Source organism: Sturnus vulgaris, chromosome 4 (assembly GCF_052056855.1).
Source record: "Sturnus vulgaris isolate bStuVul1 chromosome 4, bStuVul1.hap1, whole genome shotgun sequence".
Lineage (NCBI taxonomy): Eukaryota > Metazoa > Chordata > Aves > Passeriformes > Sturnidae > Sturnus > Sturnus vulgaris.
In genome coordinates this window covers 52,820,648-52,838,823 of record NC_142246.1, presented here as the reverse complement: position 1 = coordinate 52,838,823, position 18,176 = coordinate 52,820,648, and the positions used below count along the sequence as shown (strand labels likewise).

At 41.6% G+C, this 18,176-nt stretch overlaps 1 protein-coding gene across 5 annotated transcripts in view; it reads left to right on the top strand.

Moving 5' to 3' along the window:
- The window catches only part of GRID2 (glutamate ionotropic receptor delta type subunit 2), a 679,862-nt gene that overhangs the window by 614,088 nt on the left and 47,598 nt on the right, over positions 1 to 18,176 (top strand). For all 5 annotated transcript variants that reach the window (XR_015803327.1, XM_014875285.2, XM_088163983.1 and 2 more), the window contains exon 14: positions 276 to 442. Coding sequence is in view for 4 of the 5 variants with exons in the window: in XM_014875285.2 (XP_014730771.1) it covers positions 276 to 442 (167 nt within the window). In the remaining variant the exon portion in view is untranslated. The remainder of the gene's footprint in view (positions 1 to 275; positions 443 to 18,176) is intronic.

Below are 18,176 nucleotides of genomic sequence, written 5' to 3'. Positions count from 1 at the left end.
TCCCTGAAAAGAGACAGTCCATATTTCCTCCATGGTACTGTGTCACTGGTGGCAAGTTGTTTCCAAGCTCACATTTCTTCAGTTTCAGCCGAGGTGCTCAGCCCAAGCCCTTCATGGCACCAGTGTCTGGCACCTTTCGTGCTGGCAGCAGCTGGGCACTGAAACCTCACTTCCTTTGAAGGAGCAGGCTGTGCTGAAACTGCCCCATTTCCAGGTGCACTGACCTCCTTCTGGACTTGGCAGTCCACAGCCTGAGCTTTTCCTCTGTTTGCCAGGTGAAACACGGGAACTATGCCTTTGTGTGGGACGCAGCGGTGCTGGAGTACGTGGCCATCAACGATGCGGAGTGCTCCTTCTACACGGTCGGGAACACTGTCGCCGACAGGGGATACGGGATCGCCCTGCAGCACGGCAGCCCCTACCGAGACGTCTTCTCACAAAGGTAAGCCTTTGCAGTAGGAGGAGCAGGTACTGAGGGAAGGTTTCTCTCAGCTCTGGACCCTTCTTTTAATTTGATTTTCAACAAAGGAAAAACATCGTGTATTTGCAGTCCCGCTTCATTCTTGCGTACACATTCATTTTCTCCGAGACATTGAATTATTCACTTTTCTAGAAACTGCGTTAAAAACACTTTGTGTTGCTCTTATTTGAATTGTTCTTGTTTCTTTTGAAAAACATTAATGAGATAATCTCAACTTCATTAGCAGGAAAATCAGGAAAGAGTTGCTTCATTTGTTATAGAGAGTCAGCAAAACTCAACCCTTCCTATTACAGAAGCTGTTTCTTAAAGAAAAAGAAAGTGAATTTGGGCCCTGATGGGAAAACTAAAGGGGATGAACAAGAACATTTTATATTTTTGTGGAAAGACTCCTATTAGTACTCAAAAGCATAGGTGTTTATCCCCATACTAATCAATTTTTTAGGTTACAAAAGTAACATCTCTAGAGATGCTACATACTGTGTTTCTATTAGGATCGGAAATACTAAATTAATTGAATATATTGTGCTTCTGCAGTATTTGTGCTTCACTCCAGTATTGATTCCTAAATCAGGATCTGTGTGAAATGTGGAAAAAAAGCTACTAAACTTTTTAAAAGTGTAGTATTTGCAGTTTGGTACTTAGAGATGACATGAGCTCCTGATCTTTTTTTCATTCTGAATCTGGTCTCTCAGCCTTGTTTCTATTGGTTTATGTTATGTGTGTGAAGCAAAGTTTTACAGTTGCTGCAATGGGATTTCTGTTGTGTAGCTGCCAGGTAAACATATAAACATACAAAATATGCTTAATTTGGGCTGTTGCCTTTGCTTTTGTCCAAAGACTGTGGTGGGGGAGAAAATAGCCAGTAAGTAACACTGTGCAGATCCAGAGGAATCACTCTCTGCTCACACCTACTGCACAAACAGAGAAGACTTGGATTCTTTGAATCTGTTCCACTTTGGGATTGATACTGCTGAATTTTGTGCTAACGCAGTGGCAACATAATAAAAAATTTCACAGGATCAACAAAAACTTTAATTTTAACGAAACATGTATATGCTTTGTATATTACAAAGAGGCAAATATTTACCAAATACTGTAATACTCTCATATTACAGCTGTTCCCAGGCTGGCTCTGCTTAAGATCTCTGGCACTCTACCATTCGGGGTCTCTATGCAAAACAAAGGAGTAGAATTCCTTCCTGTAATCTTTGAAGAGATTCTACCACCTGTTAGAATTCTCAGGTGCTTGTCAAGGTGTTAAGTCATCCTCTCCACAGCGTTATCCATGTAAGCATGAGTACAAAAATTGGAAGACATCAGGGAATTTCACAGTATGTGCCTTTATTGCTAAACACGGCGAAACCGCCAAGAGACGTGGCAGGGCTCACGCCTGCATTCTTCATGCCCACCACTGCTGCCCTGCAGGTCAAGGTGGATGCATCCCAAGTGCCCTCAGAGACTGCTTGGGACAGGGTTTATGTACTGGGTATAGCTCTTGGCATAGGGGGAGAGTGGTTGTGGCTGATGCTGGTAAGAGAGTTCCTTCCTGATTGCTCTATTCAGCACGTGGAGTGGCTGGGTTACAGCTTCTTCTGATACACTGCCTTCAGCAACTCCTGGATCATTGGGCTGTGCAGGCCTGACATTTCCAAGTACAATTTTATTTCATAAGAAAATTTTGGCTTTTCAGTGTATTATTATATCTTGGAGCTATAGGAAAGCAGAAGGAAGCATAAAAATTTGCACATATATAGGTATTTTTATCTGAGGATCTTTGAAGCAATACTTAAATATTAGCATCTCTCAGGAAAGCAAATCCTATTTCTACTTTATGCTTAGGGAATCCATGGCATCAGGAGATTTAAATGAAATCCCAAGGTCATATGTTGTCCCCTGGTGGAATCAGGGATCATAGGCACTCATTTTTGATTTCCTGCTAAAGTGGTCAGAGTTCAGGTAGATGAAGAAAGGGATTATTTATCAGATATTGGGCCACAGGAGGATCTGGATGGATATGCAGAACTTAACACTGGTGAGAAAATAACTCATTACATTAGCAGGAATAATGGCTGAATAGAGAAATTGGAATTTGCTTGGAGTAATACTACCTCCTGCAGAGGAGAGAGAGAGATATGAGATATATATTCTGAAAATATGTGTGTGGCTGTGCTTATATTCTTATTTCTGTATTATGAGAGCATATTATATAGCATTTCTAATTATGTCCATAAATATAAATTTACAGTTTAAAGAAGAGAAAGACCATCTAGGAACAAACATATGAAAGAGAAATCATGCTTACAAGGTAGCTAACAAGGTTTTGTTCTTAACTTCTGTACTGTTCCTTAAGTTTACATCCATGTGGTTTTTCACACATCATCCTTACATTTCTTCCTAATGAAAAGGCTCAACAACCTTCAGCAGCTGCAGTCTGCATGCTAAATAGAGAGAGGAATAGATTCACTGTATAGGATTAGCAAATGTTCACGTGAACATTTCACATTTTTAATGCAGTAGAGAACTGGTTTAAAATATATTGGCACTTCTTGATCTCTCCCAAAATAAATATATTTATGTGAAAATGCAGGCCCTTTTAAGAAATTTCATGTAAAGCCATAAGCTGCACAGTGTTAAATCCCTAGGGTGCAGCTGTGAAAGGTCTGGCAAGCTTACAGGAGATTTTGTTCTCTGTGCAGGAAGCACAGGCACGCGTTTAAAGCTTTTTAGTACCTTTTCCAAACATTCAGGTGATTCCCAGAGAAACAGGAGAAGAGACAGAGAGGTGTAAACACTCACCCCTTCTCTCTAAAGCTACGCAGCCTCAGCTGCAGTCAAGGTAACACTGGTAAAGTTTACCAACAGGAAGCAGTCTAAATAAAGGGTCTTTGAGACTCTTCTTTTTCACACAAAAAAACTCATCCCTGCTGTGCCAAAACAAAGACATGAGTGGCAGTGAATGGCCTGACTGTGGTATGAGATTGGCTTTTTGCTGCACGGGCATGGCAGAGAAGCCAGCTGGGGTCACACACAGCATCTGTGACCAGGCCCTGCCTAATGCTTTCTCTGGAAACAGATGCTTTGGGTCCAACCTGAAAATAGATATGTGCCTGTAACACAAATAATATAGAAAATAAGCTGAGTAATGTTTGAAAGACGGACCTGTCATAGCCAACCTGATGATTTCACTCATGTTGTAAATGTTAACAAACATGACTGGTCATGCCACGAGGCAGCCAGGTGGTATGCTCAGGTAGATTGCTGTCTTCTTTCCTTTGCCACTAAGACTTAACCTTCTGAGCACCAGCAGCATGTCAGTTTTCCCTCTCTATATATTTTTCTTTCAAGGTAATGACAGGGGATGTAATAATAGGAACTGCCAAATTTCCTAGGAGAGCTTGAAAAGGATGCGTCTTTTGGTTCATGGAGAGCTGTGTGGTGACACTAAATTTGACACCTGTTAAGAATTCTTTTCAGCCTTAAACTTTAAAACTTCCATTGCACCCCTAGGAGGTACAAATATAATTGCAGACACTTTTCAGAGTATTCTGTAGGATGTCTGTGCTTCCTGCAGTGCTGCAGCAATGGCTCAGGCGCTGTGCTGGTGGCTGGCTTTTGGTGGGGGTCAAGCAGGGGTGGCAGCAAAGTGTTGGAATCCTGTTCATGTCCCCACTTTCTCTGCTGTTTCTCTCTCTTCTGCAGCACTACAGTCCCAGCTGCACCGCACACTAGTGGCAAAAGGACAGGAAACACTAATTCCATGCCCAGCAGAGGCCAGTAGCCAGCTTTTTGCTTAAGTAACTGGAACCTGTCAACATCCAAAACCACTGAAAAATCAAGCCATAGTTGTTCTGCACCCCTCATATTCCAAAGAGCATCCATATGTGTTCTGCCCTTCTAGGTAAAAGGAAATAGTGACAGTAGGAAGAATGAAAAAGAAAAGGCAAGCTTGCCTTTAGAGCCTGCAGTGTGGGACTTTCTTGTTCATCAGCTGTGTTTCCACAATTGCCCCAGCCAAGCACAAGCTCATGGACACCTAAAGTTATTTGTGGGCCAAGACGAGCACCAACACTTCCATAATTCCTGGTGGTTGTCTGTGGGAAGGGAGGGGGTATGTGAGAGCAAAATGTGTGGATGGTACAACTGCCATACAGCTTCTACAGAAACCCCAGTCTGAATTTGACATTATTCACAAAAAGTCACAGCGAATTTGTGCTGTTCCTAGGGAAGTCAATCACATCTTTTTGTCCTCGGGGGGAAAAGAAATGGACACTTATAATGATTTCCTCATGGCAAGCCCAAAGACACCTCGCTAGCAGTAAGTGGTGCGCTTTCAGATATCCAAAACTTTGGAAGGAAAGAAGAGAGCCATCGTATGGCATTTCAAACTGCCCCTTAGCAGATCATTAGCCTGCTGCTTTAAATAAATGGTATGGATATTCTCCTGTCCTTTTTACATCTCATCAGCAAAATCCTGAGTCTTAGAAAGTTCCTGCCCTGAGCCATAAATATGTGTTCTTCCTCTCTCCTCACCATTAATTCTCTCTCCTTAAATTTTCATTCTGTGTCTTGGAGGTCACTTATGTCCAAAGATTCCAGTGCAGGGAAAATTACTTTATTCCTAAATACTTTGATTTGTTTTTCTCTACCCTTGGGACTACCCCTTTCTCAGAGAAGATCCCCTAATTTTTTTGAAAATATTCTTTTAATGAAAGCCCAAGAAAGTGTCACTTATTCTCTGACTTATCTTTTACCAGCTCTATGGAAAATAAGAGTTTTGATTGTACCCTAACCCCCCAAAGGACTAACAATAATAATATAATTGGATTTTTCATTATTAAATATGGTGATCATCTGCATAATAGTGGATCCCTTAGTGAGAGATCAACACTTTGTCTCAGTAGTTTGCTAAAAATTGAAATCCTATTCTGACCTATATATATATATAACACTCTAAAACATATAGTGGACAAACTAGTAAAATCTACCTAAATCCACCCAAAGCACTTTTTTTTCTAATAATTCCAGAAAATTAAGAAACTTTGCAAATTGGAAGAATTGCTTGACTTCAAGCAAACTCCTGAATTTAAATAGAAGAGTTTAATTTTGAGAGTCTGCTCTTAGATCATGTCACAAGTTCATATAACTGAAATTACATTAGTGAGAGGAAAAAAAATCAAAATTAATTCCAGGTTTCTGAGCAATTTGACATGAGAATCCAGTCTTAATTTATTCAGCTATAGTCATTGTTAATGAAAGCCTTAACTTCAAAGTAGCATGTAGTAGCAAGGTCATTTCTCAGATAAGCAGGATACTAAATAAAAAATGTAACCACACCCAAGGTAATATTTTTTGACCGTCCAAAATAACCAGTCTATCCTATTTTTTGCTGTCTACATGAGACTTGCAGGGATAAAACTGGGAATTGCACCAGGCCCTAGGTCTCAAAGCACATCTTCCATCCATCTTCCATCTTCCTTTTTGCTGACCCAGGCCCTCAAGCCAAACTGCAGTCGCCCTTCATGCCAGGAAACTCACCTTGAGGAAGTGCTGCCTGGGGCTGCAGGGTGCTCACTCTCTGCACACCTTACTCTGGGCCACTGGATCTGGGCTGAAGAGCTGTAACCTCAAATGGATTATGAGAAAAGATGTAGCTTCATTCAGATTTTTTTAAAATGGCATCCATTACCTCATGAGAAAGCCCTAACAGAAATCTTGTCCCTCTGCTATTCTCTCTTCTTTTTTCTACCAAGCCCACGGGCATTTAATCCTGGTTTACAGTGCTCTGCAGGCCTGTCTAAGCACATTGCTAATAGCTTTGCCCAAGGGCCTGATGATCTGGCACTTTCCCTCTGCATCCACTAAGTGCCTAATGCAGAGCTCCAGGTTCTGAAGATTCCTGCACTGATATCAGAAGCATTCCCTGGCTTTATTTCCCATCCCCTTCTCGCTTGCTCACAGGGGCTGCTGGCTGTAGGACTGCAGAGAAACTGTGACTCCCACACATCACGTTGGGAGAACAGGAGAAATGGATTTATTGACTCCTGATGGTCTGCACCTGGTGCTTGCAGGTCTCACTGTAAATTCATGACTAGAAGCTGAAAAGGATGGAGACGCCTACAGAAACACAGACTTTAGCAACTTCTTAATCTCCCGTGATATTAACTGATGATATAGGTTAAAGGATTCTGCAGCAGATCTGGAGTTCATTACATACACATAGTGAAAAATTACTCAGTCAAAACATAAAGGCAGTGAGCAGATTAGGGCTTTTTAAATATACCATAACATTAATTGATGAGGTAAGTTAAAGAATCATGAGGTAGCAGCACCAGGAGGAAGCATGAGAAAGAAAATCATAAGGAAAGGCATTAGATCTTCTTGCATTCTCACACAGCACAGAGCTGTGAGCAACAGAGAGCTGCTTGCCTGCTTCACTGTAGAAAGGCACCTCTGCATCCAAGCAGTGCTGTGGTGAAGGAAAACTTTCCAACATTGCTGTGTATTGGGAAAAAAAGGTACCATGAAAAAGGCAACTTCATTCTTTCTCTTTTCCCTAATCAGTGCTCACTTTTAGAAAGGGCTCTGCACTCAAAGTTTCACAAAGGCAAGCCAGGTAAGGGTATGCTTTTGCATATTAATTCCCCATCATTACCCACGAACCACCCCAAAGAAAACAGTCTAATTGTGGTGTGTTAAATTACCAGTAGAGAAAACTTTGCAAGTCTTACTACTTGCTATTTCTTACTACTTTCTATCCACTTCTCTAGCCTTAGGCACCTCAGACTTGGCGTGTAAAATGGCCAGATATTACCCAGTGAGGTGTGCAGTACAGTCAGTGGAAACAGTGTTGCTCATCCAACTATATGGAAACGACATTTATTGTAAGCTGAGTTGTTCATGTGTTTTAAAGTTTTATGGAGTGAGTAAGTGCATGGCTGCAGAATTTGAAACTGCTTAGTTATAAATCTGATGACAGTAAAGCTAAAAGAAGTCTCAGTGAGTGGCTTCCCTCCAAGAACTTGCCTTTTATGAATTCCTGAAGCAGAGATTAGGTTTACCATCAGTGCACACTGTCTTATAGTACAGTTTTTTTCCTTTCTGGCTTCCTTCTCTAATGTGTGCATCAGTCTTGAAAGGAACAAGTGTAACTACTCACTCTTGCTCAGCTGAGCAGCAGCATTGTCTCTAAAGTGGGGTGGAAAACGAGTGCAAAGCTTTCCCTGGAAATGGGAAGGATCCAGGCATGCAGCTGCATTTATGACAGAACCATAAGAAACCACAAGTAAGGGTTTAGCCCACCTACCCCACACCAGCACTACCTGCCAAAGGTTCCTAGCTCTTGGCCTCAGCTCTCAAAACACTGGTCAACCTATTTCAGTTAAAATTATCAGGAGTAGCAAAAGAGCAAAGAGTAATAGATCTTTGCTAACCCATTTTGTTGCTTTAAAAAGTAATTAACCTTTAGCTGGACCATAAAGCTCGTTCTCACCTGGTCCTGTTTCCCAGGTAAAAATAAAAAGCCTGAAAATAAAGTTTGCTTTCAAAGATGAAATGAACTTGATGGAATTACAGCTGGAAGGATTTATCCATATCTGAGCTAAAAGTTTTGCTTCCACCAGTAGAACTGCTGCAACAGTGGCTACCTCAGCCTGCAGAGATTTGCCCAGCTGTAAAACACCAATCTGCTCTTTGTCACCCCTTCTTGAATCATCAGTCAGCCAAGAAGGTGCTAGCCTTGGTTTCACTTCAGCAAAGTTCAGGGGTAGAAAAAGGGAAAAAGAGTATGTGAAAAGTCTCCAGAATGTAGAGCCAAGGAAGAGTGGTAGCAGGTTTGCTGACAGAGTTGTGTTCTCTTGCTGAAATAGAATATGAGGAAGCAGAAAGCTTATTGCAGGAACAGAGGGACTGACAGGAGAGGCAGTGAGGACGGGGACCAGCTGAGTGCTTCTCAGTGATTATTGGAAGGCAAATAAATGAAGCTTTCCTTCTTGCTCAGCTCCATGCATGAGGACATTAGCAAGGTGATAAATTTTAAAAATTCAAAATTTTAAAATTTTCTAAAAAACACTATCCAGAGAAGTCTCCTGCTGTGTCTCAGAGCAATCCTGTGGGGTAGGTTGCTCTAGGCTGCTCCCCAAGAAAATAATGAGGAAACTGGGAGGAAAAGCCAGACAGTTTGCCCAGCAGGGCCACCAGTATGTCAGAGTGCAATGGATAGAGAGGTTTGGAATACTTGAAAGATGAAGATGGGGTGAGGAAGCCTTTGCTCTCTCTGACTCTTCTGTAGTCTTGAGGAAAAAATGTTCTGGTGATGAGCTATCACAAAATTGGAAAGACCTCTGCCCAAATCCTAAAGAAGACTTGGGATTGACTCTCAAAATAGATGGAAGCATTTACTGACATGAACCATCTGGAAAATGCTGGAGACTCTTTCTCGCACAGTGTGCAACAATGTGGTTTATATTCTGCTTTAATGCCAGTTGTGTTAGGTTAGCCCAAAATAAAACAGAGCCCTGATCCCAGCCATCATAGTTTTGATGACTGTCCTAAAAAACAAAAGCCTTTCCAGACCCAAGTTTTCCACTTAAACATGATGTGCAAGCAGACAGAAATGATGATATGGCCAAGGAAAAACTGTGTTTGCCGTTTTATTCATAAAACACTTCTGCAAAGTGCATTTAGTAATTTGCCATTGTAACCACCCGCACGGAGAACTTTCAGGGCAGAGCTCTGACACTGTATTTTGTTCATACTTTGACTGCTCAGCTAAAACTTCCATTTCTATGCATTTATTCTGCTTCACATATTATGTTATCAGTCACTTTCAATATTTCAAAGTCACAGCAGTCCTTTTCTGACATGCCTTTTTCAGAATGAACTGCCTTGACTGCTGTTATTACAGACTGCGGTTCCTGACTAAGGGAAAAGTCTTATATAGAACCAGAATATTGAAATTTCTCAGGAAAAACAATAGATAAGACAACATAATATTAGAGTCAATGGACAGAAATAGATGCTTTAAATGACCAACCTTTTTTTTTTTTTTTTAAGTGGAGGAGAGAATGAGAAGGCAGGATTTATAACCCAATATAAAAGAATTAATCAGGAAAAGTTTGCTCTTTCAAGTTCATATGCAAGGTATTGATAATGGCACTCTTCAGCTGTCTGGTAGTAAATCAGAAACGTACATCATACTTGGACTTCCTCTCAATCAAATACTTTATCATATTCCTCTAGTGATCACCTTCAATAGAGGGATTTTAATAATAAGCCTGTTATAGTCACAGAAAAACTGCACAAGGGGTTTTGGCCTATCTGGAACATGTGCTTACACTCCTGATTGAGTCCTAGTGGCAATAATTTGTCATGGCCCATGAGCACATCTCCCTCTTGCATGTGCTTAATAGGCTTTGCCAGTTCACTCTGAAAGCCCTCACAGTTAAGGGCTGAGCCAGGGGGAGTAAACTTGTTTGGAAAGGTTATGATCTCTTCATTCTTCCTGCAATTGAAAAATATTTTTTCCCTTCTATTTGCTACTTTTGTCTTCAGCTGAAAGAATAACAGCTGAATTTCCAAAGCAGTGAAGAAAAGCTGCCACCTAATTACCTGGCTTTGTAGATAAGTACATGCTCCAGCTGCTCCCACCAAAGCAGAAAGGTTTCAGCTGGTGACAAGCATTAAAAGGAAAAATAGCTGTATTGGCTGCAGTTTCATAGGTGGGATGCCTCTACAGGACCAAAGAGATCATCAGTATATCAAAGACATCAGATTCCTACAGAAAGCTGATAAGACAGATAAGATATGTTAGGATTTGTTTATTTAATTAAAAATTCAATTATTTTTTCATTACAAAAGAACAAACAAACTCCATTACAGTAATATTTGGAGAGAAAAGCAGCAGAGTCATTAGCACTGTTTTGCAGCCTTGAGAGCAGGGATTAGAAGTTCCTGGCCCAGGATTGATTTTTTTTGGCTTTGTCTGGGATATTCCTACAGCAACACATTAGAGAAACCATGAAGAAGTGAGCCTTGAGGTAACTGAGAAATAGATACTTTATTTTAATGTTGTTTGAGTGTATTAATTTCCTTGGGTTTTGGGGAATTTAGTTAATTAGCAGTGGATCTTCAGATCATGGAATTACCAGATTTATACTGGTTCAGCTGACAGGAGAATTTAATCCTATAATATGCCTTTGGCATAATTTAGATGTAAGGCTCAATATTAAGGTCTCCATGAAACAGGGAATTTATGTTCATTTCTTTTTCTTACACTGTGAAGTGCTATGCAAAGCTCCAGAAACATGTCAGCTCTGACAGTCACACTTGGGCAGCAATCAGGGCTTTCAAAAAGCCATAGGGCTTCACCTGCAGCATCAAATTCCCCTGTGTTCTTCCATTTTTTATCAATCTGGAGGAAATTGTAAAATCCATAGAAGAAAAGCAGTTGAAAAAGAAGCATGGTTAAAGCCCTGAGGAAGTCAAAGTTTCTTAGTATTCTTCATGCCTCTCTTAAGTTAAAAACGCCTACAACGCTCATTTTTAATTTTTTTAAGAGTAGCAGTTTTGCACCAGATTAAACATACAAGGCCTCTTGAAAATACAAGGTTTCAGAAAGAACTACTGACAGGTGTTTAATGCAACAAGAAATACATCCATGGTTGCACATGTAACTACATGTATATAAGCTGTGCTGGCAGCAGCAGCAGCTGTGTTTTGTTCTCACCCCCAAGATGAAATATTTGTGTGTGTGGCTGGGCTGGTCGCAGAGAGCAGAGCAACACGTAGTGATACCCCGTTCTTCTGCTTGGCTTTGCAAGTGAAGGGTCTGTCACTCCAGCTTGCTGCAGGACCTTCAGCTCAGAGGGGATGAACAACACGTCCAAGCTGACGCCACAAATCACCTGGATGCTGAGCAAAGCCCTCGCTTCTCCCATTAGCTGTTTTCTTCCCATTTTCTCAGCCTTTGCCAGTGGTTTACTGCTTACTTGTTCTGAGCCTTCTTTGATAGGAGAAATCCGGGGTGGCTTTGGTGTTGGAGTGTTTTTAAGAACTGAGTTTGGAAGTAGACTGCCTGCTTTCATGGAAAGCTGCAGTAGCCGAGATGAAGGGAGGCAGCAGGGCTGCAGAGCTGGCACAGCTGCGAGCTGTGCACAGACACATCTTCCTTCCTCTCGCTCCTGCCAGCTTTATTTCATATTACCTGGTGCCTTGGCACCACTGCCTGTTTCCTTTTTTCTGCCCAAAGTGTTTTCCTACTGCTGCTTCACTTAACACAGATCCTTTTGGCTGCTTCAGTGCTGTGTAGCAGCCTGCTGTCCCTTGCCTTGCCAAACAGGGGTCGTGGGCTCTGGGGGCACCCTGTGGGGTGAAGCCCTGGGTGGGTGCAGGGGAGTGACCCCAGGGTCACACTGGGCACACTCTGGGGCCAGGAGATGCCCTGAGGGCTCTGAGTGCCTGTCCTCCTGGGGTAGCGGTCTGCAAACTTCCCCAGAAACAAAACTGGTGTTTGGGGTCAGTTCTGTTGCTCATTGTGAAAAAGTGAGGATTTTTTATTTCCTGTTTTTCCCCTGTTTCTCAGAGGTGTAAGTGGTTTGTCCGTTCATGGGGCTGAACTCTCATAATCTTTTTGCTTGTGTTGAAAATAAAGCCTGGGTAAAGACTCCCACCGGGAGACTTCTGTCCTAGGCTGGCGCGACTGGGAGCAGACCATGCTGTGCGCCTCTCAGCCTACTGCAATTTAAGATGGTTCCCACAGTGCTGCATTTCAGGTTCCATTCTGAAGATTTTCTTACTCACAGAGAAGCTTTCTCATCCCCCACAGGCTTGCATACTCACTAATATAGTTTTCTGAATTGAGGAAAAAGTGGAGATGCTAGTGCTTCATCTTGCCTAGGCAATGATAACCTCCTTGCTAAAATTTTCAAATGTTACATCCCTTTAGATCACTAACATAGCCTATCCCACACAGCTAGAATTATCACAGGGCTGAATCTTAATAGTAATGGTGCAGGTTATCTCTGTGTAAATAGCGCCAGATCTTTATTCAGCAGGAGAAATGCTGCAGGCCTGCACTGATATATTGATCTGGATAAACATGATAGTTGTTCCTATCTGGAGGCGCCATTTTAAAGTTCAGCTTGTGCTGCTTGCAGGTAAAACTGATGATTTAGTCTCCCTGGATATGGTGAAATACCTGGTGTGCTGCCTGCAAACCACACGATTTTTCTCTCTAGGCCTGATGCTGGACTTGCTGAGCCTCTTGCTGTACTGCCAGCACTAATATAAACATTGCATCTGGACAGAAAGGGTCCTTATTTCTGTTTGCTGTTCTCTCTGGCAGTCTGCATCACTTCCATTTCCAGTTAGTGGTGCTTGCCTTGAGTCACTGTGCTCTGACAGCAGGGCTGCAGGAAGCTTTCTTGGCAACATTTGTTTTCGTATAGAATTGTTTCCTAGCTGTGGGTTTATTGCCTGCTCTGAACTTGAGTTTTCTCAAACAAATTTGAGCCCTGTTTCCAGGCTTTGTTTTAACCAAATGGAGTCATTTATCTTTAATGGGAGGAATTGTATGATATTCAGGGATTATCTTTTGACTCAAAATAGGGAACAAATTAAAAAATATTAAGAGATAGCTTAAATGCCTTGTCAATCAGAACTGCTTCTCTTGGTACACCACTTCTCCTGAGCTAGCCTGTCTACTCCATGCTAACACAGTAGTTAGCTAAATTAGCTAGAGTCAGCTGGATACTTGAGTGTCATTAGAAACTTAAATCTTTGTTAGAGTTGAAAGTGAAAACTTATTATTTGATAGAAAGAAATAAGAAAGAATGCTTTTAATAACTCCAGAATCAGTCATCGTAAAATGATGAAAGTCTGAATTAAAGTTCCACATCAAAGAAACCTGAAGGTAAGGAATGCAGTTAATTCGGTCATGCAGCTCCAAATCAGCCTTATAATGATGCCATGCAGTTAACCTATGCTTATAATTAAGGCATTTCTTCAGTTATTAGAACTTGAGTAGAAAAAAACAGGTGTGCTTTTTTTCTTTTTAATTTTGTTAGAACTTGTTAGATTTTTGTCTTCAGGTGATGGGAAGGCCAATAAGCTGAAAACTTAGGAAGTTGAAAATGCATAGGACGAAGGTGCCTACTCCTGATTTGTGTTCTGAAAATTTTCTTCTGGCTCTTCCTACATGAGTGTGACATTCTTTGTAGGCCAGGCTAAGTGTTATAATGGCCTTTCCAGCCCCAAATCTCCTCACTTCATTTTAAACCATCCTTTTCTGACATCACCCTGCTTCCTTTCTCCTCCAAGCTCGTAATTTCCTCCTTTGCAGCATCTCTTCATCCCATGCAGGGCACTAAGGTCACCCTCAGCAGCACATGCAAATACTCCAGGCTGGGACATGGATAGCCCTGGGACACTGGAGGGATGCTCCAGATCACTCACTCTCCATACCATGAAACCACAACTAACTTCCTGTGATGTGTTTGACTTCATTACATTGCTTATTGAATTTTGCTGGCAGTATTGTCTTTTGTCCTCTTGGGACCAGCATCAGTTGTCATGGCAATTACTGTCAGATGGCTGCAGCTTGTGTGCTGGGAGGAGCGTAGGAAAGCTGATGGCCAAAAGAAGTCGCAGTTCAAAGAAGCATAAAATGCCAGTTACTAATACTGCTTAGGGACCAAAATTTTGGGGGCTGCAGCAGTTGGCAGATAGTTGGATTTCAGTCAGCATCCTGTGTGTCTTTCAGTTTAGCTCCTAGATGAATGTCATTGGTTTGGTTTTTAATAATCACGATGACATTTCAATTGACTTATGAAAGAAATGTGTCATTCTCTGTGAAGTCATTCTTCAGGTTGCTGTAGTACTCATATATCTGCCCATCTTGCATGGAGTTTGGCCATTTTTTACAAGGAAATAATTCACAAAGTAGCCCCAGGACATTTTTGGAAAAACAGGAAATCTTTTAAATGTCCCTTAGCCTGTGTTCCTAAGCCTGTGCTTAGCCCCAGCATCCCTGGTGCTCTGGGAAAGAAAGATGTCAGAAGTGGAGGTAACTGGACATCTCCTGTCATCTTTGTTGCACTGTGGGCAGTGTCCACAGGAAGGAATTTCTATCTCAGCTCTTTTGGACTTTGGGCCTGCCTATTGACACTTCTAACATGGATTATTTGAGTTGGTTTCTTAACTTAGTCTGAAAACTTCTTTGCTTAAGCTTCAAGAAGATCCTTGTGTGATAAGTATGGAAATTTTGTCTGAATTGACTGAGGAAGCTGAAGTCCTTGTAAACAGACATAAATTGATAGGCAAAATACAAGATAAAGGAAATTATGTAAACACACCAGGTGCTCATAAGAGTAATTTATCAATGCTCTTTTTTGTAAAGCAATAACAGAGAAAATTAGTAGAGTGAGGCCTTGGAGCAATATTACATTACATACCAATTCAAATATGCTCTCCTGGGACCTTTTCTTAAAATGACTAAAATCCCCTTCCATGCAAAACAAGTCTGGAAAGAAGGAGTGTGTATTAAATTTGCTCAGTTTATAGCTTCATGGATGGGATCAAATTAATTTCTTACAAAGGCTGGAGAAAATGTTTTGCAGCCCTTTCAAGATAGATGTTTCCTAATGGGAAAAACTGTGTCTCTGGCACATCATGCTATGAATTTATCATCTTGCTGAGCAACTTGACACAAGTAGAGATGTTTTTAAATATCCTGGACTGCTTGATGGTCAGTTTCTGTTTAAACAAAGAGGAGTAGAAGGATCTTTAGGTCATTGATTGGCGAAAGTCTGCACAAGCATCATCTACTTCTGCACTGGGAGGGAAAAGCAGACATTTTGGTTATAACATATTGTTATCACATATGGATCACTTTTGCAGCAAGGAGGCTCTGTCACATCCTGCTGAAGTCACAAAGTCACTTTTCCAGCCCCTTTCTTAACCACGGACTTTGGAAAGCCACAAAGGTTTTTGCCATATGTTGGGTAGTGTTTTAAAGCCTCTCAACAGGGGATGTATCAATATTGATCTTGTGCTAGAGACTGCACTTCTTGATGATTCACTCTTTTGTACCAGACCCCTTTAGAGGAGAAAATGGGCTAATAATACTCATTTCACCAGGGTCTCAGGGGAATGGAAACAGGTTTTTTGTCACACTTGAGCTGACGGTTTTCTGATTGATGACATTTATGGGAAGTTGAAAGAGGATTAAAGTCTCATGATGCTGGTTTATTTCAAGAACATGACATGTTCAATATGATAATAAAGTGGGAATTTTTCTTCTGTGGCTTTTATGGGCTCGGGGTTGTTTAGGATGAAATTATGGATAAAGCTGTAGCTGAAGTCAGCAGTATGTGTTTCTGAGGCCATCGGGGCCAAGGTGACAGGAGCCATTATAAAACCCTCGGCAGTTTTTAGCTACAGAGAACTTGACAGCAAAGCCAGAAGAAAACTTAATACTGTAATGATTCATTTCATGTGGGAGGCCAAAACTTTTAGGAGCGTTGGAAAGCATTTTGCCATAACGTGCTTTAATTCCATAGTTGTGCTGACATGGTATATCAAGGATTATTATCACCGAAAGGCACTAGAGACCAGTTCGAAATTACAAGTATTTAGAGGGCTGGTGAAGTGAGAGTTAATCTTCTATTCCTTTGTGGACATGTAATGAGTGAAAGGAGAGAAGTTGCTTCCCAGTATCACAAATGAGCCGAGTAAAGAGTGTAAAATCTTTACAGAAAGGAGGGGTGAACCATTCATCCATAAAACACTTGAATTCTACCTTCAAGCTCATTAGTATACGTGTTTTACCCACTAATTATATAGCCAGAGTAATAGTGTTATAAGTCCTCTGTACTAAAAGTAGGTTACTGTAAATAAATCTCTGTTGGATCAATATATTTTTACTAAGGAAACCTTAAGTTTTTGACTAGAGTCTTCAGGGTCTCACTGGAGTGAAGTTATCATTATTAATATCCCCCGTGGAGGTCTGAAATATCTTTGCATTTACTTAGCTATTTATATGCTCATTTATGATAATATTTAAGCAAGCTTGGTTGGCATTCATAAAGTTATGGTTCATTAATATGACATGGACATTTTTATTTAGAAAGACCACTTACTCTAGGCCATTGAAAGTTCAACTGCTTCCAAAAGCCAGCAGCTTTCCAAAGGCAGCTGTGCACTGCACAAGGACCTCCAGAGGTTACTTTGCTGCTCCAGATTGCCTCAGATGTGGTCTTTGGGCAGAGATCCCTTTGGCATCTTGGCCCACATGGAGCAAGGCTTGGGGTTTGTTTGCAGCTGGACAAGCCAGGTGCCTCACATCAGGTTTCCCAGGCAGGCCCAGGGAGGGGGAGCACGAAGGGGCTCATAACTTCATCAAGAGCCATATCAGCACAAGGCTGAGAGATTTTTGTTCACTTGAGTGTTTTCCCCTAGGAGGTCTGTTGTTTTTCTGATGCTGTTCCTGCTGGGAAGCTTTTGCTCCTCTGTATTACTGGCAGGAGGAGGACAGACCAGAGATGGAGGGGGCAAGGAGATTAGAGATCTGGTGTCCTTCATCCACCACACATCTCCCACAGCACTGTGGAACACCAGTGGGGCATGCCAAAACCTATGGCTGTCACTCTGGGGGTACATGTTTCAGATCTGCAGTCCAAGATCCTCATTTGTCTGATAGATGGCCCAAATGACAAAGCTACAGGCAATTTGCTTTATTGCTGTTATAGGACCATAAGAATCAGAGGGGTCTGCTGGGTCACCGAATCCATTATCCTGCTATGATAGGCAAGCACACCACATGGGTCCTTTCATAACTTCATCAAGAGCCATATCAACACCAGGCTGAGGGATTTTTGTTCACTTGAGTGTTTTCCCCTGGGAGGTCTGTTGTTTTTCTGATGCTGTTCCTGCTGGGAAGCCTTTTCTCCTCTCTATTACTCCCAGGGATATTCTCTATAGTCAGATTTCCTCAGCCAGTGTGAACTGTTAGTTTTTTGATAATATTGGCATTTCCCTCACATTGCTCTTCTCTGTTTCTGCCTTCTCTCACTCTCAGTTCTCCTTTTCCATGTGTCTCAGCAAGGTTTTTTACCTCCTGAGATAAGAGATGTGTTCTCCTGTTCATCAGTGTATCTCTTATCTGCACTGCTTCTGCTGTCATGGAGGTAAGGCCAGTCATGCAGAGTGTGTTGGATGAGAAAGCACATGTGCTTGCCAGAATATGACTCAGAAATGCCGTGGCTGGTGCACCCTGGCACACCATTTGCCCATTTTGCAACTTTACTGTGCTGGTGGCTGTTGGTCACTATCACACCTCAGCCCTTGCTGCCCTCACTCAGGCCCAAGCAATGAATGCCTGGCTGGCATGGTGTGCTGTTCTGCATCAGCTGTGCTCATCAGCCCTCAAAATGGGGTAAATATTTCTTAACTGAACCTCACTAAAAATGGTAAACATAGAAGGCATAAATTTGGGGTGTTATAATTTTTTGTTACTTTATTTTTCTCTGAGACTGAAGATGGCCTTCCATAGAAAAATACCCATTATTTACTTAAGTAGCAATGTAGTAATTCCAGTTTGTTCATTTATGTAAGAAAAGATCTGATGTAAATGTAGTAATGCAGTTCAGAGAAAGAAAACCTTCATTTGGTTATTTTGAGGGGGCACTTTTGAGAGAGTTCT